Source organism: Microcaecilia unicolor, chromosome 7 (genome assembly GCF_901765095.1).
Source record: "Microcaecilia unicolor chromosome 7, aMicUni1.1, whole genome shotgun sequence".
Lineage (NCBI taxonomy): Eukaryota > Metazoa > Chordata > Amphibia > Gymnophiona > Siphonopidae > Microcaecilia > Microcaecilia unicolor.
The window spans coordinates 193,387,837-193,415,805 of NC_044037.1; the positions used below are offsets into that span (position 1 = coordinate 193,387,837).

General features: G+C 40.7%; 1 protein-coding gene across 1 annotated transcript in view; it reads left to right on the plus strand.

Annotated features, from left to right (window-relative positions):
* Positions 1-27,969, plus strand: part of ANKAR (ankyrin and armadillo repeat containing) — a 210,743-nt gene that overhangs the window by 55,959 nt on the left and 126,815 nt on the right. The window contains exons 8-10 of the mRNA XM_030210379.1: positions 7,367-7,568; positions 15,316-15,524; positions 26,516-26,620. Of these exons, the coding sequence (XP_030066239.1) occupies positions 7,367-7,568; positions 15,316-15,524; positions 26,516-26,620 (516 nt within the window). The remainder of the gene's footprint in view (positions 1-7,366; positions 7,569-15,315; positions 15,525-26,515; positions 26,621-27,969) is intronic.

Sequence of the window (27,969 nt, forward strand, 5' to 3'; positions counted from 1 at the left end):
CAACAGACAGGGCTGCTGCCTACAACAGTTGTGCCACAAGCCAATCCATTAAGGCAGGTGAGGTGCATGTGTGTGTCTCTGTCCTATTCCGGACCGAAGGCCCTTCAGAATGGCAAATAGTTTTTCTGGATGAGAATCTGTGCTGCAGGGCACCATGGGAGCTGGTTTATACACTAGCATCAAATCCACAATTACTCCATCCAATTACATCAAGGAGTAGTTTTTTTTTTTTTTTTTTTTTGGGGGGGGGGGGGGGCTGTTGAATCTTTTTTTGAAAAGTTCCTGCCCTTTCTTTTAGTGCAAACACCTGCCTTTAGTTAAGGCACATGTTTATTTTCAAAGGTGGTGCCAGCTGTACTATACAGAACTTGTGAAACTTAAATCAGCAGTGCCTAGAAGTAGAACTCCATTCACCTACTCCTACATGGCTAGCTCCAGGAGTTTCTGATCTTTTCACAAGGTGCTCAGGGCTGTGAAATGGAATCATCTAAAGACCAGGGTATTTATTTGTTGCATTTGTTGCATATCTAAAACTATCTGCCTGTACCCTCAAAAATAAATATTCAAGAAGGTGAAGGGTGCTGGTGCAAAGAAAGGAGGGGGGAGCGGGGAGGATCTCTCTCATTCCAGACAGTCTGTGGATGTGTATGTGTGTCTCTGTCCCGGGGGGGGGAGGGTCTCTCTCTTCAGGGTCTCCTGATTCTGCACTATCCTGGGGTAGATGTGTGTCTGTCTCCTCCTCCCGCTGGGAATCCGTTCAGACTCTGGGCTCTGACTCACAAGTTACAATACAGGAAGGATGATGGATGGATCCCCCCCCTCCCTCCCATTACTCCGGTGAGCCTCCTCTTCTCTTATTTAGCACTACTCTGCTCCCCCCCCCCCCCCCACCAGCTCCCTTACCTTCTCTGCAGACAGTGAAAGATCTGGAAGCCGCTCAAGCTCCCTTTCTGGTCTCCCTCCTGCCTCCTCTTCCTCCCCTTCCCCACAGGAGCCTTTACCTTCAGGCTGCCCTTCAATGGAGTCACTGTGCGAGTCCTGAATCCAGCACTGCCCCCTCCCCTGTGCCAGATGTCCTGCTTAATACATCTAGCACTGCCAGTCAGCACCTATATTAGTGACCACTTATAGATCCACTTACCTCGTTTTTGGCTACTTGCCTCTCTGGTTTGATGGGTTACAGAGTACTAGGGGAATTTGAAAGTACTGGATCTTTTCTTAATATTTTTCCTTTATTCTCCTTTGTTATGAGAATTGGAACTACTAATTGTAGTGGACTTGAACTGAATAATTTCTGTGGAGGGGAGGTTTCATGATAGCATTGTGCTTATTATTTCAGTCAGTTTTTTTGTACAAGTTTAGCTTCATTTGTCTTTATTTGAAATTTCATAAATAAAAAATTTTTCTAAAAATGGTATAATCTTATCAATGGGGCGGAGCTAGGGTGGGGTGGGGCTAGGATGGGGCCCCACCAAATTGGTCTGCACAGGGCCCTTCACTTGCTAAGACCGGCCCTGCTCACACTGAATGTTAATGGCCTCAACTCACCTAGAAAACAAAACACTTACTGTTTCAGGAATTGTTACGATATAAAGCACATATAATTTTTGTGCAAGAGTTGCATTTGCTGAAAAGATATGAGCCTCTGATGCATCATAGAGCCTACCCCCATAAAGTATTCACCTCCGATACACAGGATTCCAAGAAGAGAGGGGTTGCCCTTTTCTTCCATAGGGATCTTAGATTACAGACACAAAAAGTTAAAACAAGATCCTAACGGGAGATATGTGTTTGCACAAATCCTTTTAGAGAAGGTTGAATTGACATTAGCAAACATATATGCTCTGAATACAGGTCAAGCAGAATTTCTGTCAATTGGGAGGTTTTGCTAAGGGTTTCTTCATTTGTGCAGGGGACTGTAACACTTGCCTTAATCCATCTTTGGATTTGACTGGCAATAGGTCCCCAGGGGATAAATTGGTTTCCAATGCATTGAAATTTCTGTTACAAAATTTAGGCCTGTATGATATATGGAGGGAGGAAAATAGCATACAACGGGACTATACCTTTTACTCCTTTTCACACATGTAGTACTCTTGCACTGACTATATATTTTTGGATGCATCCCTTAGAGGACTAACAGGGATCTCAGGTATTGGAAACATAACATTTTCTGATCACATACCTTGTTGGATGATGGAGAAGTACTTAGACTGGCAGAAAATTACTAAATAGCAATTATTCTGGACTTGTTTCTAGGAATATGATAGTACCTCTTATTTGGCCCTTAGGTTCCTGCCAGGCTTCACCAATGAAAGAAATAATGCCAAAAAATGGAAATATATTATTTATTATAGATATAAAAATAACAATATGGCAAAATGCAAAGCAAGTTACAAAAATATACCGTGCATTAAAAAATAATGATTATTGCAACAACATATATCCTGAGAAGATTACACACTTAGCGCGAGTTAGACTACTGACCACAAATCCTGGGACAAACTAGTCCTTCACAGGCAAACAAGAATAACTACCCTGAACTATAGGAAGAATAATCTCACTTCTCTCACCCTGCAGTTCATAGGTTGCTTCCAGTGTGGTGAAGAATCAGAATTTTCCGTTGAGACTCTAGCAGGATTTTCTGTGAGTCTATCCCCTGCTCAGGAATAAAATCCAAAGTCTTTGCTCTGTGGGAAGCTAAAGAGCTGCAGCGGAACTGTTTGTTCAGTGCTGAGCTGAGAATTGAACTCACAGGTGTTTAGGAAAATCAGTCTCTCTAGTTTCTGTGAGAGAGGTGATACACCAGGAAAATCTTCTTTTCTTCTGATTCTCTTTCTTTCTCTTCTGTCCAACATAGGCATCCCTCTCGGTCTAGATGACACATATGGACCAATCACAAACTGTATACTTCTGTCCAGCAGAATTCACAGTCATGATGAGAAGCCTTGTGATTAGCAAAGAAACCTTTTTTCAGTGTGCATCAGGCATCTTCAGTGTGTTGGCGGGGATGTGTATCTAAAGGCACACTCTTACATATTTGGTGCTCTTGTTCAAAGCTATGGCTTTCAGGAAGAATGTACAATTTCATATCCTTTGGATTACAGGATTGAAAATACCCTGGGGCCCTGGAATTTTTCTACTTAACAGGGATATACTAGGGTTTCATAAGACCATTTTGGTCGGACATTTACTGCCAAATTGACCTTGGTGGCGGCTTAGATGGATCCAGGAGTACCCTCATTATTCCAATTGTGACCTAAACTATATTATGTTTACTGAATGGAGATGTTGACCGCTGTGAAGCTTAACACTGTTGAGAGATGGCAGAAAATTTAGGGCTCTGTACGTAATTTGAATTTTTCTGAGTGAGATGGGCCTTTTTCAAGGCTTCTTATTGGATATCTGTATAGGTACTTCATTTATATCCCTGTCTCTTTCTCCTTCCCCCTTTTATTTTTACTCATTTGTTTTCATGTAAAAAAAGAAAAAAATGTTAAAATATGGAGGTTTAATAAGGTTGGATTTCTTTGATGCTTTTTGTACAACTTTAGCTTATGTTTCTTTTTTTTTTTTTTTTTTTTGCTTGCTTTTGTATTGTGTGTTTCGTAGTTTAATAAAGACCTTGTGTATAAATGTTTTAAAAAACAAAACAAAATGCAGTGCACCGAGTGTGAATTCCATGCCAGGATGCAGTTATAGAATATCAGTGTTATCTCCCATTATAATGGGGATTACTAACCAGCTCATTTTCAAAAGTGATTGCCGCCCATCTTCCGACACAAATCGGGAGATGGGCGGCGATCTCCTGAATCCGCCCAAATCGGCATAATCGAAAGCCGATTTTGGGCGGCTTCAACTGCGTTCCATCGCGGGCCCGACAAAAGTTGAAAGGGGGCGTGTTGGCATGGTAGCAAAGGCGGGATATGGGCGGGCCGGGGGTGTGTGTTGAGATGGCCGGCTTCACCCGATAATGGAAAAAAGAAAGCCGGCCATCAGAAGAATTTGGTCCGTTTTATTTGGACCCTTTTTTTTAGGTCCAAGTCCTAAAAAAGTGCCCCAACTGACCAGATGACCACCGGAGGGAAGCGGGGATGACCTCCTCTTACTCCCCCAGTGGTCACCACCCCCCCCCCCCCTCCCACACACACACAAAAAAAAATCAGACATATTTTGCCAGCCTCAAATGTCATACCCAGCTTCCTGACAGCAATATGCAAGTCCCTGGAGCAGTTTGTAGTGGGTGCAGTGCACTTGAGGCAGGTGGACCCAGGCCCATCCCCCCCACCTGTTACACTTGTGCTGGTAAATGGGAGCCCCCCAAAACCCACTTTACCACATGTAGGTGCCCCCCTTCACCCCTTAGGGCTACGGTAAAAGTGTAGAGTTGTGGGCAGTGGGTTTTGGGGGGGATTTGGGGGGCTCAGCACACAAGGGAAGGGTGCTATGCACCTGGAAGCTAATTGTGTTTTTTTAATTAATTTTTTAAGTGCCCCCTAGGGTGCCCGGTTGGTGTCCTGGCATGTCAGGGGGGCCAGTGCACTAGAAATGCTGGTTCCTCCCACGCCCAAATGCCTTACATTTCGCCGGATTTGAGATGGCCGGCTCCGGTTTCCATTATGGCTGAAAATCGGAGTTGGCCATCTCATCTAACCCCAGCGAGCGATTTGGCCAGCGCCAAGCATATTTCGAAAATACGCTTTGCTCCGCCCCTTCGTGGAGCCGGCCCCAAAGATTGCCGCCCGATTTGGCCGGCGCCGTTCGATTATGCCCCTCTTAAGCATCAGAATATAGAAATCTCTAGAGTTTCCTGAGGGGAGAGTTCTGAAGTTGTGGGTGGTAAAGGATCCAACCCAAAGAGGTGGGTAGGTTGCAGAGAGAAATGATTTTGGTTGTTGAGTGACAGTGTGGGAGGAGTTAGGAGATAATAAATAATGTTGATGGGGCTTGTACAAGGTCTTTGTTTGCTGAGGAAAGGGGGAGTCCTGGATAGGTTCAAGAAACTAAGGCTGACCAAAGAAGTGGTTTCTGCTAATTCCAGCATTAATTGTAGAGTAGGAGGAGTGCTCCAGGTGGGACATAGAAGATTCCAGCCTGGAAGTAGGAACAATGAAGAGCTGTTTGGAGCCGAAGGTGGTAGTCCGGAGATGAGTTGACAGACAAGGAGGTCTGATCCACAGGAAGATCTGCTTGCTGCACAAGTGCTGCAGGTGCAGCATTAGGCTGTTTCACCCAGAAGGGATGAGTATGAACAGGAGAAGCTGTAAATATGTATATACTGTAGGATTATAATTTGCCTTTGAGAATATACACCATATCTCTAAATTGCTTTGGATTATAATTTGCATCTGACATTAAGTGGATTATAAATTGACTGTGTGCGTCAAGGAAGAATTGAATTGCCTGTTGTAGAAGTTCAGTAAAGTTTGGTTATTTTTGCATAACTTTCTGGACTAGAGTCTTTCTTTGAGTGAGAGTGGAATTCATGTACTCGCAGACTGATAAAGAAAAGAGATGATAGATTAAATAGAAATAAAACCCCAGCTCAAAACCCTACGGCCTTCCAGATTTTTCATCTGGCCGTAGCCTGCGCCCATCTCAGTAAATTAGGACTAAGACCTTGATAAAGAGTGAAAAAGAAGTGTTATCAGATGGTAGAGGGTTTTTTCCCTTGTGATCCTTGTCTTGGGGTTCCCCTGACCCATGACAGGCTAGCTGGTGCCCAGAACTGAGTGAGTAATGAGACCGGGGTTACACTATCATAAGTCAATATTTATGTGCCTGCATTTAGGTGCAACCATTTATGCCATGTCCATGTTTATGCTTTTTTGTAATCAATATTGCTGGAGGGCTGTCTGGTAAGATGTGCCTGTTTGTGGATGATACCAAAATCTGCAATAGGGTAGACACCCTTGATGGTGTGGATAACATGAAGAAGGACTTAACGAGCCTAGAGGAATGGTCTAGAATTTGGCAGCTTAGATTTAATGCTAAGAAAATGCAGGGTCATGCATTTGGGCTTCAAAAACCCAAGGGAACGTTACAATTTAAGGGGTGAAGAATTTTTTTGTGCACAAAAGAGAAGCAAAACTGGGGTGTGATCATATGTGATGATCTTAAGGTGGTGAAACGATGACGGCGAAAGCTAGAAAGATGCTTGGATACACAGGGAGAGGAATAGCCAGTAGAAAAAAGTAGGTGATAATGCCCCTGTCTAAGACTCTGATAAGACCTCATTTAGAATATTGTGTACAATTCTGAAGACCGCACCTTCGAAAAGATATAAACAGAATGGAGTTGGTCCAGAGGACAGCTACGAAAATGGTCAGTGGTCTTCATCATAAAGTGCATAGGGACAGACTTAAAGATCTCAATATGTATACTTTGGAAGGAAGGGGGGGAGATATGCGACATAAATGCACAGAGGGTTAGTCTTTTTCAACTGAAAGGAAGTTATGGAACGAGAGGACATAGGATGAAGGGGAAAGGGGGTAGACTCAGAAGTAACCTAAGGAAATACTTCTTTACAGAAAGGGTGGTGAATTTGTGGAACAACCTTCCAGTGGAAGTGGTGGAGTCAAAAACAGTATCTGAATTTAAGAGAGCTTGGGACAAGTACATAGAATCTCTAAGGGAATGATAGGGAGAGTAGATAGCATGGATGGGCAGACTGGATAGGTCATATGCTCTTTATCTACTTACATTTTTCTCTGTTTCTTATGTTTGAGATTCTTGATATACTGCCTTTCTGTGGTACAACCAAAGTGGTTTGCATATTACATAAAAGTACAGTAGGTATTTTTCCTGTCCCCAGTGGCTCACAATCTAAGTTTTATGTTTTACTCATATATTTTGAGATGACAAATAGCAGGCGTAAATGCATATGCCGAAACGTAAAACTTAAGCACGTGAATGACAGTATTTTATAATCTACAGGCGTAAAATGTTGGCCTGCCTATGCCCCTCCCCTGGGAACAACCCCTTGCATTTGTTCACTATGCAACTTTCACACTCGCATGATAGAATACCGCTGAGTGCGCACATAGCACTTAAATGTTTGAATGTTAGATTCATGTACGTAGGTGCTAGTATTCCTTAATTTTAGTGTGCAAATGGTGCTTATATTTAGGTATCAAAATTATAGAATTAGGGTGTAGAGGTTATAATCGTTCCTCGTTTTATTATTTTTTTTAATAAGTGATCTGGTAAGACTATTGTCTTGTAAATTTGATATCAATGCAGTCAAATCAGCTGTTGTGAGCCCAATGAATAAATTTTGATCAGTCTGTTTTATAACGATTATTTGTAGAAACATCTGTGGAAGAGTCTTTATGGAACTAAGTCAACATTTTGTCCATCACTTTAGGTCCTACATCTCTACATTTGGCATGCCTGTCTGGCTCCCTGGAAACTCTAACTTGTCTTCTAGCTCTGAAGGCAGATTATCACTCCGTTGACCAGCGTGGATGGATGCCCATACACTATGCTGCATTCTATGGTAACATTAACTGTATTAGGGCACTTCACAGAAAAGAACCTGCTCTGCTGGAAGCAGAAACAACTGCAGAGTAAGTTGGACAGGCTGTGTTAGTCTGAGTGGTCTACAGGACTTTAAGGCTATGTTTTAGAAACATATGAGTTTTGGAGGTGGTTTTAGAAGGGTTAGGTCCATTTACACATATAAAAGCTGATTTGCACATGTAAATGGCCACACACAGGTAAGTACTGATTTTAAAAGAGCTGCTGCTCATATGTATAGGTCCACAGCATGCACAGTTATGAAAGGGATGTATTCTGGTCATGGTTTGGGTGGACCTGAAAGTATACACACATTGCCTATTTTACAACACAAATGCATGTACGCCTCTAAAATAAATTTGCTCTCAGCATTTTCACCTGCTCTGAGGCATGGAATAAGTGTTACCAATCTGCCGATTTGGACCTAGGATTTGGAGGAACAATTGAGGGAGTAATTCTGCATATATCTGTGGTGTTCAAAACTACCTGAAAAAGCCATAAATGTGAGTTTTATGTTTATTCTTGATATGCTGCTTTTACTAACCAGTAGGACAAAGTGTTTAAAAAATAGTGATACAAAAAGCAGGAAAAGAATGCCAGTATAAATAGGAATGAGCCAGTCATTCATGGTAATGAGTGGAGAGAGGTGAAAGATAGTATTCCATGACATTTGACCGATAGCCAGAGAACTCTAATGTGGAGTGCCATAGACTCATTATACAGTCCCAGCTTTTTGTCACAAATGGACTATTGCAGTGTCACCTACACAGATTGCAAGGAGCGGATCCAGAAAATGCTCCAAACAGCACAAAATATAGTGTCTCAATTTATTTATAGAGTTCCATGCTTTGAAAGAGCATCACTGTTAAATCTAGCCTTCAAACTCTGTGTTTTCATCTTCCAAATTTTGCACGGCTTGACCCCAGATTACATGCACCATCTTGGTGAACGTCCCTACATAATGCTTTCCTTGGAGTCAGGGATTACCTAAAACTCCACTTTCCAAATTGTAAAAATGTTGTCTACAATTTGGTTCTTTCATTAGATTTCACTTATCAGGGCAGAAAGTGTTGAAACGCTCTCCCCAAATCTACTAGACATCAACATAATTGCACGCAGTTTGTAAGATGTTAAAAAATATTTCTATTCACAGTTTCTTATCAATGGTTTATGAATTCCAGGATTAATTAACTTGCATATTATCTTGCATATTACTTATGATCTATGTCCTTACTTATCTGAATAGTGCATGCTGTATCTTCTCTTATTTGTCAATACTTCAAATATTGACTGTATTGTAAGTTCATTGTTGTACACATTATTGCCCACTTAATCTCAGTTGACCACACTGAACTTGAATATAACTTGGGATAATGAGGGGTGTAAATGTCTTAAATAGGTTAGTTTGAATAAGGATGTTTTTAGTTCAGTTTCATACTTTTCAAAGGAGGCTGGGAGGCAGAGAATTCCACAAAGAAGGTGCCAAAAAGAAAAAGGCAGAGTGACAGGTAGACTTCCAACGAGAAATCCAAGCGGAAGGGAGCACCGGGTGGTGGGAATCAGGAGAACACAAAGATCTACTTGGGGGTATAAGGTGAGATTAAGGAAGACCAGTAAGGGGGAGTGTTAATATATTAAACTTTGTGTGCCAATGCTAAGATCTTAAACCTAATTTGATAAAAAATAGGAAGCCAATGAAGTTGGGCCAGTAAAGGTGAAGCATGATCAAAGTGCTTAGAATTAGTTATAATGCGTGCTGCCATATTCTGGAGAATCTGAATATGTTTGAGTTAAGATTGGGGGAGTCCTGCATAAATGACATTGCAATAGTCAATACATGAGGTAAGAAGAGTGTGAAGAGCCTTAGTGTCAAGATAAGAGGGTAAAGAATTAATTTTATGAAGAGTGTGAAACCCAATTTTCAAGACATTTGAGATGTGAGAGTGAAAGGATAGTTGGGAGTCCAGAATAACTCCAAGATAATGGAAAAATGTAGATGGTGAAATAGGGAGATTGAGCAAGTGGAAGAGGTTACAAGTAGGGGAAAGATCCCCAATTATCTAGCATGTCACTGTTCACTTATTAAGCACCAGCATGTTTTTGGAAAGACAGGTGGCAACCTGCTGGAGACAGAGTTGTAGTGGGGTGATAATCTTGATGGGAAGGTGAAGAAGAAGGATGTTGTCAGCATAGATAAAGGCTTTAATCCCTGTGTTTTGGTTGATGGTACAAGGGGGCTCAAGAAAATGTAAAAAAGAAGTGGAAAGAATGTAGCGGCCACTCTGAGCCTGTCCTTGCCCTCATGTGTATCCCCTTATCTCCCATTTTCCTATCTTGAATATTGTAGGTCCCCCTGCCTTTCCTCTTCTATTCAATGTCTTTATTTTCTCTATCGTTCCAATTTCTTTTTGTATAGTCTGTGCACCGCCTAGCTGGTGTTACTGATAGGCAGGATGCCTCTGTGTTTCACTTTATATTCTGATATTTGTTAACATTTGCTTATTTCGGATCTGAAGAAGAAGGGTTACCTTCGAAAGCTAATCAAAAGATTTATTTAGTCCAATAAAAAAGGTATCATCTTATTTTCTTTCCTATATTTTGATTTATTACCAAGGTGGGAAATTGTTGAGGAAAAGCAGAGTTTAATAGGGGGCATTGGGAAGGATCCAGTTTATATATGTGTCTGGTGAATTAAACAAGTTTAGGTGCCCAAACCAAGGGAGTCAGAATATGCAGATGGAAGTTTACAAAAACAAATGGTCTGACCACGAGACAGGAGTAGAGGAGAAACAGCTTAAATGGAAGAGAGACTGAATGGGGGCTATGACTAAATCAAATGTGTGGCCCGCTAGATGGGTAGGACTGTATATGAACTGACAAAGACCTAGATCAGTTAGAAATGAAGAGAAGAAAGAGGAACGGTAGGAATTAGAATCCTCAAAGTGGGTGTTAAAAATCTCTGACAATGAGAATGTTAGGAAATTGAGTAGTGTTATCAGCAAAAGATTGGAAGAGAAAATCTAGTTCAGCAGAGGAAGGGGCCTAGGGACAGTAGAAAATAAGAATGTACAGTGCAAAGGGGATCAGGATCTTCACAAAGAGAGTTTCAGTGTAGGAAAAAGAGCCAGGAGGAAGCTCCTGTATTGAAAAACTAGCAAGGAAGATGAGAGCTGTCCCTCCTCCCCAATGCAAAGAGTGGGAGGAGGAGAATGCTAAGAAACCAGAAGGGAGACATTGATATAAGAGAGACTCTTCACCCATACAGAACCATGTATCTGTTAGACAAAGAAGCTGTAGTTGGTATTCTGAGAGAAGTGACTGAATAAAAGACAGTTTCTAGTGCAGAGATCTGTAGTTCACTAAGCCGATGGAAAAGCCAGAAGACAGACCCAGGGTCTGTTTAGACCAAAGACAGTGGATCAGAGTCCTATATCGGGAACTCTTTGCAGGAAAGGTGAAGGGAAGAGATCAATGACCTCAATAGGAGGGAATGGGGAGAACAGGTCTCAAGGGAGACATAAAAACACTTGAGACAGGAGAATAAGGGAAATGGAGAATAGAGCACAACCAAAAAATCAAAAGTAGAAGGACACCAAAAGAGAAAGGGAAAAGGTTTAAAGAGTCTGTACCTGGAAAACTAAAGCCTTCGAACAGAGTGAAGTTCGCCCCTAAGGATCTCGCCCAAGGAGCATGACTCACCACCAATGAGTTCAGTTTATGCTGACATTTCCATGTGACATCACGTCATTGAGCAGCAGGAGCATCATATTCAATAACGAGAGGTATCTGGTATGCAATCAGATGTGTGTGACGTCATGTGATCAAGAGGTTGGAGCATTGGATACAGTAGCAAGAGGTAATTCAGCTTCGCAATTGGTCCTTCTTGGACATACAGTTTTGTGACATATGGTACGTATACATGTAGGTAGCAGAAGCCATTGCTTCTAAATATAAAAATGCCACTAAACATTTTCATGGCCTCAAATGATGCCATTGTTCTGAATAAGTACATAAGTACATAAGTAATGCCATACTGGGAAAAGACCAAGGGTCCATCGAGCCCAGCATCCTGTCCACGACAGCGGCCAATCCAGGCCAAGGGCACCTGGCAAGCTTCCCAAACGTACAAACATTCTATACATGTTATTCCTGGAATTTTGGATTTTTCCAAGTCCGTTTAGTAGCGGTTTATGGACTTGTCCTTTAGGAAACCGTCCAACCCCTTTTTAAACTCTGCTAAGCTAACCGCCTTCACCACTTTCTCCGGCAACGAATTCCAGAGTTTAATTACACATTGGGTGAAGAAAAATTTTCTCCGATTTGTTTTAAATTTACTACACTGTAGTTTCATCGCATGCCCCCTAGTCCTAGTATTTTTGGAAAGCGTGAACAGACGCTTCACATCCACCTGTTCCACTCCACTCATTATTTTATATACCTCTATCATGTCTCCCCTCAGCCGTCTCTTCTCCAAGCTGTATAGCCCTAGCCTCCTTAGTCTTTCTTCATAGGGAAGTCGTCCCATCCCCGCTATCATTTTAGTCGCCCTTCGCTGCACCTTTTCCAATTCTACTATATCTTTCTTGAGATGCGGCGACCAGAATTGAACACAATACTCAAGGTGCGGTCACACCATGGAGCGATACAATGGCATTATAACATCCTCACACCTGTTTTCCATACCTTTCCTAATAATACCCAACATTCTATTCGCTTTCTTAGCCGCAGCAGCACTCTGAGCAGAAGGTTTCAGTGTATCGACGACGACACCCAGATCCCTTTCTTGGTCCGTAACTCCTAACGTGGAACCTTGCATGACGTAGCTATAATTCGGGTTCTTTTTTCCCACATGCATCACCTTGCACTTGCTTACATTAAACATCATCTGCCATTTAGCCGCCCAGTCTCCCAGTCTCGTAAGGTCCTCTTGTAATTTTTTACAATCTTGTCGCGATTTAACAACTTTGAATAACTTTGTGTCATCAGCAAATTTAATTACCTCGCTAGTTACTCCCATCTCTAAATCATTTATAAATATATTAAAAAGCAGCGGTCCTAGCACGGACCCCTGAGGAATCCCACTAACTACCCTTCTCCATTGTGAATACTGCCCATTTAACCCCACTCTCTGTTTCCTATCCTTCAACCAGTTTTTAATCCACAATAGGACATTTCCTCCTATCCCATGACCCTCCAATTTCCTCTGTAGCCTTTCATGAGGTACCTTGTCAAACGCCTTTTGAAAATCCAGATACACAATATCAACCGACTCCCCTTTGTCCGCATGTTTGTTCACTCCTTCAAAGAATTGAAGTAAATTGGTCAGGCAAGATTTCCCCACACAAAAGCCATGCTGACTTGGTCTCAGTAATCCATGTCCTCGGATGTGCTCTGTAATTTTGTTTTTAATAATAGCCTCTGCCATTTTCCTCGGCACCGACGTCAGACTCACCGGTCTATAATTTCCCGGATCTCCCCTGGAGCCTTTTAAAAAAATGGGCGTTACATTGGCCACCCTCCAATCTTCCGGTACCATGCTCGATTTTAAGGATAAGTTGCATATCACTAGCAGTAGCTCCGCAAGCTCGTTTTTCAGTTCTATCAGTACTCTAGGATGAATACCATCCGGTCCAGGAGATTTGCTACTCTTCAGTTTGCCGAACTGCCCCATTACGTCCTCCAGGTTTACCGTGAAGTCAGTAAGTTTTTCCGACTCGTCCGCTTGAAATACCATTTCCGACACCGGTATCCCACCCAAATCTTCCTCGGTGAAGACCGAAGCAAAGAATTCATTCAGTCTCTCTGCTACGTCTTTGTCTTCCTTGATCGCCCCTTTTACCCCTCGGTCATCCAGCGGCCCAACCGATTCTTTTGCCGGCTTCCTGCTTTTAATATACCGAAAAAAAATTTTTACTATGTTTTTTTGCCTCTAATGCTATCTTTTTTTCATACTCCCTCTTGGCCTTCTTAATCTGCGCCTTGCATTTGCTTTGACACTCCTTATGCTGTTTCTTGTTATTTTCAGACGGTTCCTTCTTCCATTTTCTGAAGGCGTTTCTTTTAGCCCTAATAGCTTCCTTCAATGTATATTTTTGTAAAATGGTTGCTCACAGTGCAGTGTATGTGTGCATATATATCTTCCATGGCCTAATACATAGTTTATAAAAGTCCCTGTGTTCAGCAAGCCTTTTGTAAAATACTTTTCACATCCTAGTTTGGATATCCCTTTCCTACGTAGATGGCCTATGCAAAACCAGGCTCTTTATGTTTCAGTTTAGGTGAAACTCAAGTAGAGTGAATTTATAATATCAAATTACAATGTTTTTCTTATTAATGAAAAACCAACATGGAAAGCTCTTGTTTCAGTTTACATATTATTCAGGCTGAAATTGGTTACTCGTTGAAGACACTGTGTTTCTTTGGGGTTTGAGTCCTGAAGCAGACGCTTGGGCACCAAAACGCAGATCTGCATTGAATCCCCTTCTTTAAAAAAAAAAAAAAAGTTTTTCACTAAACTTTTTTTTGGTTACCTTGGTGTTAGTATTAGACTGGTCCTCTCCTAGTTTTTCTTTTAATTCATAAAATAAAAAGTAACATACCTAATAGTTGTATATCACCTACTTGGAGAAGAGCTAAAAAAAAAAAGTAAAAAGACAATTTCTATTCAGATTACTTGGAACTTGGTGGTATTCTCAAAACGTTGGAGGCAAATAACAACATAGGTGGAATAAAATAGAGGTAATTTATAAGCTCTCAGCAGTGACAGCATGTAGTTGTAGTGAATCTGCCAACTCTGATTTAGACCAGCTTTTGTGCACTGGCATCGAAGGGGTCAAAGGTAAAAATAAAAATAGCATTAAACAAATCTTCTTGTGTCTTTGAAATGTGCTAAAAATTATATGAAATGATTATGTATGGCAAATTCTACTATATTAAAGCTTTTTTAGGGAATGGGACTTGATATACTGCCTTTCTGAGGTTTTTGCAACTACTTTGAGCAGGGACTGTCTTTCTTCTATGTTTGTGCAGCGCTGCCTACGCCTTGTAGCGCTATAGAAATGCTAAATAGTAGTAGTAGTACATTCAAAATAAGTACCTGAATATATGTAAACCGCTTTGAATGTAGTTGCAAAAACCTCAGAAAGGCAATATATCAAGTCCCATTTCCCTTCCCTTTCCCTTTGGAAGTAATCTTATGAAGTCATTTTTGCACATATGTGGCCCTATATGTGTGTAAATGATCTTTTATAAAATATCAACCATTGTAAAAGTATGCCGCATGACATGATAACGCATACTTTATTAGTAGGCATGAACAGGGGTGGAGTTTGCAAGTATGTGTATAAATGATCAAATAAGCTAATCTATGCCTGTACTTAAAAGGTGTGGAGGCTTATTTTCAAAGCACTTAGACTTACAAAGTTGCATAGTGCTGTGAAAATGACCCCCATAGGGTCAGATTTACAGCAGAGCTCCACAGCAGGTATAAATGTTTGCACCCCCAAAGCAGGCATGATTTCTGCCATTTAAGATATTATAAAGGCAAGCAGGTGCCTACTTGTCTTTATCAAGTAGTGTCTACATAGCCACTTATCCTCTTAAACCAGGTGCCTTGTTATAAAATTACCTGTCACATGTACATAATACTCATATTGGAATGTTCTGCTGTATAATTCCTGAATTGATGGAACTTTTATTTTCTGTGCTCATGTTTTTGTAACTAGTGCTCTGTGGTGTTATGTCACTTTGTTTTATTGCTTTGCATTTTATTAAAGTACATTTATCTTTCCCCCATAGGTATCAGTCCACTCCCCTCTTACTTGCAGCTACATCTGGAGCATTTGATACTCTTGAGTATTTGTTGTCAATTGGTGCAAACTGGAAGAAAACAGATAGCTTAAGAAACAACATTGTTCATTTATCAATTCTGTACTTTCACATAGACGTTCTCAAATATCTAATTGAGCGAAATTTTCAAGAACTCCCAGCATGGACAATTCTTGTTGGTAAGTGAATCTTATGTTGGTAAAATTTGTAGCAAATAGGCTGGGATTTTGGTTTTTGTTTTTTTTGCAAAATAAAACTTGCCTTAAACTTGTAAAATTAATTCTCCAAGGACAAGCAGGATTCCATCACAAATGGGTGACATCAGCTGTTGGAGCCTGGCATAGGAAAAAAAGCTTCTGTAGCTCCAGACAATTTCTAAAAACGTTTAGAGTGTCAAGCATGCATGTTCCATACTTTGTGTGATGTGTCTTTTCACAGGTCCTCCTCAGTAGTTCTTGTTGTCATGGTCCCAGGCTTTAAACAAACAGTCATGTACTCTGGAACAACGTGAGCCCTTGGCCTACTGTCGTCGAACAGCAGCAGGAGGCAACCCCCCCCCCCCCCCCCCCCCCAAGCAGGACTGGAATAACAAGGTTGGCTTGGCTGGAACCGGATGCAGGGACGGACTTGGCTTGACAGGAACCGGATGCAGGAATGGACTTGGCTTGACTGGAGCAGGATTCAGGATACTCAGACAAGCTTGGCAGGAACAGGATTCAGGATACTCAAGCAGGATTCAGAATTTTCAAACAAGCTTGGCTGGAACAGGATGTAGGATACTGGAACAGGATTCAGGATACTCAAGCAGGATTCAGGATACTCAAGCAAGCTTGGCTGGAACAGAATGCAGGATACTGGAACAGGATTCAGAATACTCAAGCAGAATTCAGGATACTCAAACAAGCTTGGCTGGAATAGGATACTGGAACAGGATTCAGGATACTCAAATAAGCTTGACAGGAACAGAAGCTGAAAGCAAACAGGGCAGACACAAGCAGGAAGGGAACTGGAGCTGGAGACAAACAGGGCAGACACAAGCGGGATACAAAGCTGACCCACACATGCAAACAACAGAACTATGGCTGAAGGCTGAACCTAGCACACAAACAGACTGAGAAGAATAGAAACAGTAGTGCACACAGTCACCCTAAACAAGGAATCACGACAGAAGTGCCCACGGGCATACAGGCTATGAACAAAGCAACAAGAAATCAAGGCAGAAGTGCCCACAGGCACACAGACTGAACAAGGCAGAAGTGCTACACTGCACATGGACTAACCTGAAGACCTTTGGCATTGCAAGGGCACTGAATGAAAGTGCACCACTTCCTTATAAACAGGACAGAGGCAGGACACACACTGAACACCAAAGTGAGGCTTGAAACACGCAGGAAGTGGAACCCTATAGGACAGAGGCAGGAAATACACTGAACCCAAAGTGAGGCTTGAAACACACAGGAAAGAAACAATGCAGACAGTAGCCAGCTCAGCAGCTGACCATCGGGACATAAGGTGAGTCAGAGAGGGATCACAACCACAGTCGTGACACTTGTTTTACTGAAAAGAGGGATACTTTTCATCACAGTCATTCAAGTGAATTTGTTTCTATTTTTGCCTCCTTTTTCATGTCTCAGTGAGACATTTGTGGGCCTCCATTCCCCTTAATTCTGTTTGAGGTTTTTCAGCCATCTCAAAGTATTCTTTCATTTTTTCATATTTGTCTGCCACAGCCCTTTTTGGTGTTGGGACATCCCAGCTGGCCTTCTGTCTTTGAAAATCAAGCCATTTCATTTCATTATGGCTATATTTTTCAGTGACATATCCCAGAAAATGCTCTAGCAACTATTTAAAAAAAATGCAAGCAGTACACCAAGACCATAACCAGAGCAGATACTCCTAACTGGTGTTTGCAGTGCCATTGTCCCAGTTCACATACCCTCTCATATAAGTACATAAGTAATGCCACACTGGGAAAAGACCAAGGGTCCATCGAGCCCAGCATCCTGTCCACAACAGCGGCCAATCCAGGCCAAGGGTACCTGGCAAGCTTCCCAAATATCATTTCCACATGAGAAAGGTAGATATTTGTGGCTGTGAAGAACAAAGAGAAAGGATCTTGGCACTTTAACTTTGATCCAGCATCATTGACATCAGAGGCTTTGATCCTGAAGGGTCCAGGAGCTGTACCAGACACTGGGGATGCATTGATGTCAAGAAGTCATCTGTTTCCCTCGACCTTGATCATCAATAAAAGTCACAAGGATAAACACTGGACAATACCTCATTTAGCTTCTTATTCAACATTGAAGGCTACCAGTGTTGTGCATCAAGCAGAGGTGAAGAAGCTTTAACATCAGTCCTGTTGGGGCATAATGTCAAGACTTCAGAGATACAGCCACATTATCCACAAGGCACCATCAGATGGAGCACTCTTGTTCTCCTTGTTGTCATAATGTGTGAAACAGCCTCAAAGATGCAAGATCATGCCACCAAATTCCTCAAGTGACTCTTGAGGAGGTGGCCTCATATACTCTGTCCTCTTCAACCTTGGCAGAACTTGAGAAGGAGCTCAATAGAAGAATGACAAGTGGCTAGCTCATTACCTGGCTCAACATGATGCTTCAGCTTTGACAGCATTAACTTTGATTTAAAGGATTATGCAGCCAATCCTCAAGACCCATGCTGTGTCTATAGGTGTTTCATCAATATTGGGGCCTCTAGGGACTTGAAGTTGATGACAGCCTCCTCAGTTTCAATTTTGGGTGCGTTACAGGGAGGAAGCTTCCCTGAAGCATTGAATGACAACAGGGTCTAGATGTTCATTGTCAAGGGCTGCCATCACCAAGGCCTTTACTTCTGCCCAGCTACAGACCCATATTTTTCTGGGTCTATGTCAAAGCACTCCTGTGATTCAGATTATGATCCAATAGAGGTTTTTTTTAAGAGGAGGCCTTGATTGACTTTTCATCAGATTCCTCTCTTCCATAAAAAAGGAGAAAGTCTTCTTCAGAAAATTTCCCCTTCATAGATTTTATTATAGAAATGGTTAACACCATTCCATTTAAATTTGAGATGGAGGAAGAGCCTAGGACAGAAATGTTAGATATCCCCCCTATTCTTTAACCTCCCCCCCCCCCCCCCAAAAAAAAAAAAAACAAATAAGAAATGACAGTGCTCATTCACAAGATTCTGAGGGACATACAGATGAGATTATAAGAGGCTGCCCTCTCTTTTTTTTTTTTCATTGAAGATTTCAAATAATTGTATATACAGCACAATAAAGATGACTTAAAATAGACAGGTAATCATTCAGATTTACACAACAAACCTAAAGAAATTACCTTCTCACTATTAAAACTTCCAGCCTACATTATCTGGAGAGGAAGAAAAATGCAACAAGCAAACTAAAGGAAAAAATGGAATAAGTCTTATAACTTGCCTGTCTTCATAGACGTAAATCATGCACCCCATAATTAGAAAAGCTCATCTAATCTTGTCTAGCTTGAAGAATTGAGTCCAATTGTGCAGAATCAAAAACCACATAATCTGTATTATTATAGCAAATCACTTACATGGATATTTAAGGAAAAAAGTTGAACCAAGAGAAAGTACTTTAGATTGAAGTTTAGAAAACACCTGCACATTTTGCCAACAATAAAGAGAATTCTTGGTTCTAAAGTAAGACTTCAGAACCAAGGATTTATCCAAGTCAATCTGGAATGTAGCCATTAGAATAGCCCAAATTCTAATCATATCTTGCAAGGATTCCAAAACAATCTGTCAAATGAAACAAATTAATTGAAACCAGGACTTTCAAGCCTCCCTCCTCTACATTCCACTGAACCTTTGAAACAGGCAAATAGTAACAGTTTGAAAATACTCAAACTGCTCTGGTGCTCCCACCTATAGTGGTAACTCATGCTGTTTCTCAGCTTCCCAGCTTGGGGGTATATGGACAAGTTTGTCAAATGCACAGAAGATGATGTCCGCTAAAGGCGCCCGCAAATCACACGAACGGGATATTCAAACTCTTCAAGAGCTGATACAAGAATGTCAAATGTATGGAAACTCTTCAGTCTTAAGGCCAGACAAGCAGACTATTATTACAGTGAGCAGTCATGCCAATGCAAAATTTTCCATGGGATGTCCAGCAGTCTGTTGTGATAGAGACATATGTCTGTTCACCAAGAATTGTAACCAGCTTCAGTTTCATCTCCGCTTCAAAGTGACCAAAGTCATCACAGTTTTGTTTGACTGGAGACTAGTAACCAGTTCAACAAGCACAGGCAGCTCTACTGTTCTCATAGGCTGTATTTCCTGAGCTCCAAAATTTAAGATGAGATGAACCACTGTTTGTGTGGTGAGGTTTGCAATGGCAAACTCCTGTTCCATGTTTTGCTGTTTTATTTAGTTTACTGAGGAATCATCATTTAAGTATCTCTGCCGCTTTTACTTTTAACTGCAAGCATCAGAAGTAACTAAGTAAAAGTAATAGAAATTTGTAAAATTATTAATTTGGTAAAAGTAGCAAATTTTTCCTGTACTTCTTTACAAGTAAAAGTAACAAAACTTATACTTAAGTACAGTAACTAGCTACATTACTGTACAACACTGGGGTTGATAGAATCCTTCAAATGAGTTTTCAGATGTTTATTCCTGTCCTGAAGGTCTGAGCAAATATGATGGTATATTGTAGCTTGGCTCTGTGTAAAAAAAAAAAATGTTTATGTGTGATGGATGGAAACTGGAGCTATGAAGGTAGATGTATCTGTCAGTTGGTTTCCTGTATATAAATGTTTTGTAGGTGGCCATTTCTGGTTGAGTCTATAAAAAGTTAACATTTTCCATGGAGTAGTCCATTTTGAAACTGATGGTGAGATGGAATGGATTGAAGTAGATGTAGAAATGTTTAAGGTTCTCTTCTGCTTCAGTTCAAATTATGAAGATATCATTGCTGTATCAGTAATATCCGAAAGATTTGTTGTGGTAACCATTCTGAAATGCCTTTTCCAATTCTGGCATCAAAGGGGTAAATGACTGTGGTATTGGTATTTCCATGTGCATAGTTTGGTTAGAGCATGGACAAAGTTATGAAGTATGTATATAATAGGTTATTAATTACGCATGCATAGTTCAGCCATATACATTTACACCAATTTGGGAGCAGGTGTAAATAAATAGATAGGGCTGTATTTTAGCTGCAAGTTGTGCAGGTTTTGTAGGACAGTTGTATAAATTATACATAGGAGTCTTTGAGGCATATTTTCAAAGCACTTAGCCTTCCAAAGTTCCATAGGTTTCTATGGAACTTTGGAAGGCTAAGTGCTTTGAAAATATGCCTCAATATGTCTTTATAAAATAGACTTGCAATATGTTTCTACTTGGCCTCCAAACATAGACAACCAGTTATATATTTACCTACAAAAAGATTGGCTTGCTGTGGCGCCATTGTGGTGCACGTAGCAGTTCCCATAATGTATAAATAGATATAATTACTGAAATTAATGTGATTTGTGTGTCACACTGGATTCAGTTAAATTTTGCAACAGTTTCAGCTATCTATTCATAGTCCAGGGAAGTTGTCATTAGAAGTTTGTAACATGCAACTATGCATGTGGCATGCTGCACAATGCACAATGATACTATATCGATTGTGTCAAAAAGGGTTTACAACAGGCTTGTCGAACTTATGGCTCGCAGGCCAGAATTCTTCATGGACATCAAGATTCAAGTCCTCATATGCTCTCTCTCCCCTCCCCCTACCAGGAGTTGTATGCTAGCAAGCAGTATAGCAGCTGAGGATGGCACAGTGGAGCACGCACAAGCACATTATACAGGTGAGACCTGAAAGCTTCTAGAAGTCTGAAGCTATAGCAGCTTTTTTTCTCACATCAGGTTCTGTGAGATGTCGTCTTTCACTTGTGAGAACTTGTCCTGCTGTCCATAGAAAATATATGCTACAGGTAAGTAATTTGCTTTCTTATTGGTCCCTGCCAGCTCAGTCAGAACCAGTCCTGGGATACATCTTCATTCACAATGAATCAGGAATTTTCCCTCTATTATATTAGACTCTCCCTCCCACTGTTTGTAGTCTGGTCATTGCAACAATAGTCCTGAGGCCAAGAGCCATGCACCAGATCTCCTTCTGAAACCTGGTATAATAGGCTCTGCTTCCAACCATCAGGTGCTTTCTTTTAATGATTATCATGACCTTCCTACTCTCCAGGGACTAGGAAAGTAGTCCCCACAGCATCCCCAGGAAGGATCCAATCCAGGAATTGAACCAGCGACCTTCTATACATAGCAGTGTACAGAACAGTCATTGAGCCAACAGGCCAGTCCAGAATGAATTGTTCTTATTACTGTATGCTATAACTCCTGCTTAATAAGAATACTGTGTTCATTATGTACCAACATAACAAAAGTGGAAATATGTTTCTGAAATTGCCCTTCCTCATGAATATAGTGGGATGCTCTGTAGTTTTTTGTTTTGTTTTTTTGGATCATATATTTAATGCATTGCAAGATGCACTATAAACAGCCCACTTTTGCGTTCAATACAAGGAGCCCAAATGGGTAAAAATGTTAGTTTTTCCAATAAGGCAGTGCTGTTCCAAACATTTATCAAATATAACCCCATTTTAACACTTTAAAAAATGTAGATGACTCCAGATGGTGATGTAAACAAAATGCTTCTACTCTTCCCTTTCTGATCCACTTCCTCCTCCTCCAGTTATCCAAAACACAAGGGCAGTAGCAACAGAAGTGTTGGCCACAGTGGCAGCAGTCAGCACAGGACGCTGTGTCAGTGTGCACTCACATACCCCAGTACTCTGCATGAGTTTCCAGTTTAACAGGAATTTCACTCAGTCCCCATACAAACCTCCAGGTCTATGACACCATCTACTAATAATGGAACCCCACTTAGTGTCTCAATGTACAGTTTAGTAACCACTGTCATAGAGGGTCCTTCTACCAAGGTCTGAGGGCTCTGTACCATTTTAGATTCCTTTAGATTCATTTTATAGCAAGATAATTTTTCAGTCTGAAATTGAATTACTCACTGATGAAATCTTAGCAGGCAACAATTAGATAAACCGTCCTTATTTCGTTTTTTGGGAGGTCCAGACATTTTCTTGTACTCATTTGGAGTTGTAGCTTGATCAGAACCTGAATCTTTTCAGGGTTCATTTGCAAGTATATTGGGGTTTCCCCCCATTTTTAGCCTTTTTTTCCCTTGCATATAACCTATCCATTCCCGCAATACTTTTCAGTGAGAACCATAGACCATGACTTCATCTGGAATTCATTATGCATGTATCTTAAGTCTGGCCACTAGGTAACACTACTGTAGAAAGACTGAAACTCCTCCTCACACAAAGAGATTTATGAAGGCAGCTTCCACAGCAGCCTCAACCAGCACAAAAAACAAAAACCCAAAAGCTGGACTGAGGAATTGAGCCAAGGACTTCCTGAATGGAACGTGCAACACTTGCAATTGAGCCTATTTACTGACCCAACCCATTACTTTCTAATGTAATTTAAAACAATACCAGAAGTCAAAAATATTTTTATAAATTAAAGGCCTTGGGAGATCACTTCATATTCTGATTGGGACGGTTGCATATTGCAGGAGCTCCTATGTTCTCTAACAATCCTTCCTAATCAGTCTAGATTCTTCAGTGTTTATGTCCACCTGAATTGTGCTTCAGCTTTTCTATGGACAAATACATTTGCAAGCACCCTACTTAGATGACATGAAAGTCGATGAAAAAAGTCATGGTGAAGTCTACTCACGTGGATGGACCCAAGATATCAAAGGGTGCAGAAGAAGCAAAGACAGTTGGCCCTGCATTAGTACACAAAATTACTGAATCAGTTGTGCACGCATTAAAAGGTGAATTCAGTGGTTTACATGAGCAGTTCACTCTCCAAAATGGTGGTGGATTTTGGCAACCATCTCATGACCTACGAAGAAAGGCTCAGCATAATAGAGGACAGATCAGGTGAGGTACAGACCGAGCTGGCAGCACTTAAAGCATAGCTTGCTAAATGCGCAGATAAAATTGAAGACCTAGAAAACCAATCTCGGAGAAATAATCTTTATTTTGTGGGATTTCCTGAATCTGTGAAGGATGCTGAGTTGGTGGGTTTCCTGGATACCTGGATTACCTTAGAATTAGTACAAGATTGTACTCACTTGGGCCCACTGTGAATCAAACAAGCACGTCTGGGTCACACAGTGGAAGAGAAGAGAAGCTGAGAATATTAAGCCATCTCTGCTCTCATGTGCAACTTTCTTTAAATTAATCACCTTACTTTCTAACTCTTCTTACTCTCTTACCTATCTATATGTTTCATTGTTGTTTTACCCTTCACTGTCAATTAAAATGTTCTATTACATATTGTGTTAACATTGTAAGTAGTATACTATGCCATACTTTTTATTGTTATTTGAATATTTTTTTACTGCTGTAATTGCCTATTGCTCATGTTTGATCTATTCTTACTGTATACCGCCTTGAGTGAATTCCTTCAAAAAAGGCGATAAATAAATTCTAATAAATAAATAAGATGTGACCATGTCCAGTTATAGCCCGCTTCCTTAGCTTTGGGCACAAAGCTGGTACTCCGGGCATTTCGCCAAAAAGAAGATATAAGGTACCAAGGGAAAAAAATATTAATTTTTCAGGACTACTTGGCGGGAGTAGCAGCGAAAAGATGCACTTTTGTACCTATCTTCAAGGCCTTAGTGGAAAAGAATATCCGTTTCATGCTGCAATATCCTGCTCGAGTGAGGGGCATCATATCATCTTTAGAAGCTCAATGACAACTTCCTGTTTTGATACCTGATTTTACCTTGCCAGTATTAACAGAGGGAGGGGGGACTTAACTTTGGCTTACTAAATCTTGCATTAATGTATACATTCTGTGTTTGATATGATATGGTGGCTTTATTTCTTGAATGAAAATTGAGTTCTGGGAGGGGAGGAAGGGTAAGCTCGATTGAACTGCTGAGGGTAATAGAGATAGAGAGAAGAGGTAAAATGGAAGGGGGGGGGGACAGGATTTGGGATGAGAAGGGTAATGGAAGTTTTATTTTTTGGTGAGAGCGTATATGTTATATATTATGGCCCAATATTCAGACCGCAGGAGACAACCAGGCTGTCTCCCATGGTTGGTGCTAAACCCAGATATTCAATGCTGTTCCATTTCCGGTGACCATAATTGAATATCCGATTTATCTTTGGCTGGTCTGATTTTAACCAGACATGCTGATATTCAGCGCTGGCCGCTTAAAGTGACATCGGACAAAGTTATTCCACATATTGTGGCAGCCAAATATGGCAGCCAAACTTGGCTGCTCTCACTTTAAAAATTGGTGGATAGATGGTTATATCACACAATACAACCGGCTATCTTTAAGCCACTAAGTGGCAATTTTCAGTGCCTGATAACTGACTATCTGGCACTGAATATCGACAGGTAGCCGCTTAAGTGCCAATTTTAGCAGCCATTTTCATTTGAATATCAGGCGGTATGTGTTTATATCTGAGGGTCCTGTACAGTTGAGTCTGTTAAATTCTGGGGTGCTGGACGGGGCTGGGTGTCCAGTGCTCAACCACTGAATGTATTCCTCTTGTAAAATGTTCTTGGACAGCAATGATACTCAATGACTCATAATGTTCAAATGGCCATGTGGAATGTTTCTGGAATAGGTTTTTTTTTTTTTTTGTTACATTTGTACCCCGCGCTTTCCCACTCATGGCAGGCTCAATGCGGCTTACATGGGGCAATGGAGGGTTAAGTGACTTGCCCAGAGTCACAAGGAGCTGCCTGTGCTGGGAGGTTCCCCTCTAAAATGATAAAAGATTCTGTTGGAATTAAAAAGAAAATAGATTCAAATAGCGTGCTTGCAGGAAACAAGGCTCTCCGATTCAGAACATATAAAAACAAATTAAAGGCCTTGAGGAAGCACTAATCATACTGCTCAGTAATTTCAATGACCTTTTCTAGAGCACTCTCAATTTAAAAAAAAATCCATGGGGATTGAATAAGTAGAAGTTCTTTTGGTCTAGTAGGTCTAATTGTAGTGATTATTGAATCCTACCTTATATCATTGGATTTATATTTTCAGAGCATGGTTTGTGCAGATACCTGAAATTTATTTTCTAACTCCCAGTTTACACCTCTGAAGGATATTGTTCTTGATATTTTTCATAACTATTATAAATTTGTGAAAAGCTTATGGAATATTGAGATGAACTTTCAAAGAGTTCAATCTGGCTACGAACTTAGCTGACTAGATCAACGCCTATAGAAACAGACAGGCCTAACTGGCTACATTTATTCTAAATCTTGTCAGCTATACTCCCACCCTTTTGTCATTTAAAAAAAAAGTAAAGAGGGTCCCACCATCTTGCTGTGAAAACATTTTATTAAACATCTCCCCATCTGATCTCCCTCCCTCCCTCCCCAATTATAACTTTTTTTTTAACTGTTTCCCATAGCTCTATCTTTTCTTTACCTGATTGAAAAAAATTTTTTTAGAAAATCTTTCCTGGTGCACCTCTGCTCTGAGCTGAAAAAAGACAAAAAAAGTGCCTGAGATCCGTTCCCTTCTCTTGTGCGTAATAGGATAGAATCCTGATTACAATTTTTCCCTCCTGTCCAAAAGAGGAAAGTTTTTTCTCATTTTTATGGACAGGAGGGAGGATTCCTGGCCAGTACTCTATCCTTCGTTGGACAAGAGACAGGGAGGGAGATCCCAGGCAGAGATATTTCTGTTTATGTATTTATTTTCATAACTCTGAAAAGGAGAACATATGAGACCAGGGAAACTTGTCTTTAAAAAATGATCATGAAGGGAATGGCAATGGGGCTGCAGAGAAGGTTTTAAAAGTTATGGATATGAAGGAAGGAAAGGGATCTCTGGGGAAGGCTAGTGGCTTTTAAGTTCTTTTCCGTTATCTTGGCTGCTGAAGAGCTGTTTAGAAATTGGGTTTGCTGTCATTTATAGAAAGCTGTTTGAAATCATTGAGCTCATATAAGAGTTATCCCCGTTTTTATTTTTGTTTGTTTGTTTGTTTTTGGAGGGGGAGGGATTAGAAAATGGCTCTAGTCTGTAGTTATTGAGACTGAGAAAACCTGTGCTTGAAATTCCTGACAGAAATGCTTCAATCTGAGGACATTACAAGGAAGGAGATGTCAGCAAGGTGCATGGAAGTTCTTTGTACAATCAATGATAATTATTGGGAGCACATTTTTCAAGCAGGTAAGAAAAAGAGAATTACTGCGCTCAATATTTCTGTACCATTGATACTTGACAGAATGAAAGCCATGCAAGGTGGAAGTGAAAAATATGGAGTGATATTTTACATAAAGTTATGGAACATGATGACAGGTGAAGGGTAGTTTTATAACAGGTCACCTAGGTTGGAAGTCCAAGTAGGCGCTTATTTTGAGACTCTTTTATAAAGACACACAGGGGCAATTCTATAAAGTACCCCAAAATATAGGTGCCAAAATGTAGCTGTGACTCGTACTTTATTTAAGATCATGATAGAGTGAATCCTAGGTAGCAGGTCACTAGGGGAGTGACTGGGGGGACCCAGGAGGAGCTCAGAGGGTATATAAGGGAATCCCTGAGGAAAGGATCCTGTCAGTGGTTCTGCCTCTTGGTAAAGTAACTAGCTCTGTGTTGGGTGTTACTGATAGTCCTCCTGCCAGATGACCGATTGCAAGAGAAGGGGAAGGCCTGTAGCATTGTGACCAGTGGATAGATTATCTGAATTGTAAGTTGCTATATTGCATCAGCCATTAGAGGAGCCAGAAACTCAACAGATTGGGGAGTCCAGCCTTAACCATGTTAAATTTGATTGGAGAAGGGGAGGGAGCTCAGATTGAACTTAGTGCTTTCCCTTTTACCTTTATGGAGATCAAAGGTTCTTGCAATTTTTGCAGCAGAAGTAGGATGTGTTTGATGAGCATAATCAGGAGACTTCTATTGTACTGGGAGACTGCCAAAGCAGTAATAAGCGGGAAGATTCTGGTCTGTGGCCAAGCATCAGAGGAAAATTTACAAACAGGCGATACAAACTAGAGGAAGGTAAGAGAAGAACGCTAGTGGGACAACCTGCTAGAAAGATCAGAGAGAATCTGATAGCTGCCCAGTTTGAACTGAACACATTGCTGCATCAAAGGGTAAATGTTCTACTATAAATATAAATTGTTTTGCTTTGGTAATTAATCAGGCAAGTTAATGTCATTACTCATTAGCAAGTATTAGGTATTCAAGACAAAAAATAATGTCTAGATTTGCACGGAATTGGAATCCTGATCAAATAGCAAATAAATGATCAAGTAGCAAATAAATGGCTAACCAATTTCACTATTAAATCCACTCTCTCAGGAAATGATATATGCAGGCTAATGAAGGGAGTAAAATCACTGTTGCGCTTTGCCCTGCTCCAAGAATATCAATATAAATTCCTGTTGGGATTTGTCTCTCCTAAACAAGCTTTTTTAGCTGGCTTTTCTTCTAAAAGGGAACTAAAGTGTCCTAAAAAAAAAAGTTGATCTTGCTCATATGTTTTGGGACTGTGAGGTAATTAAAGATTTTGG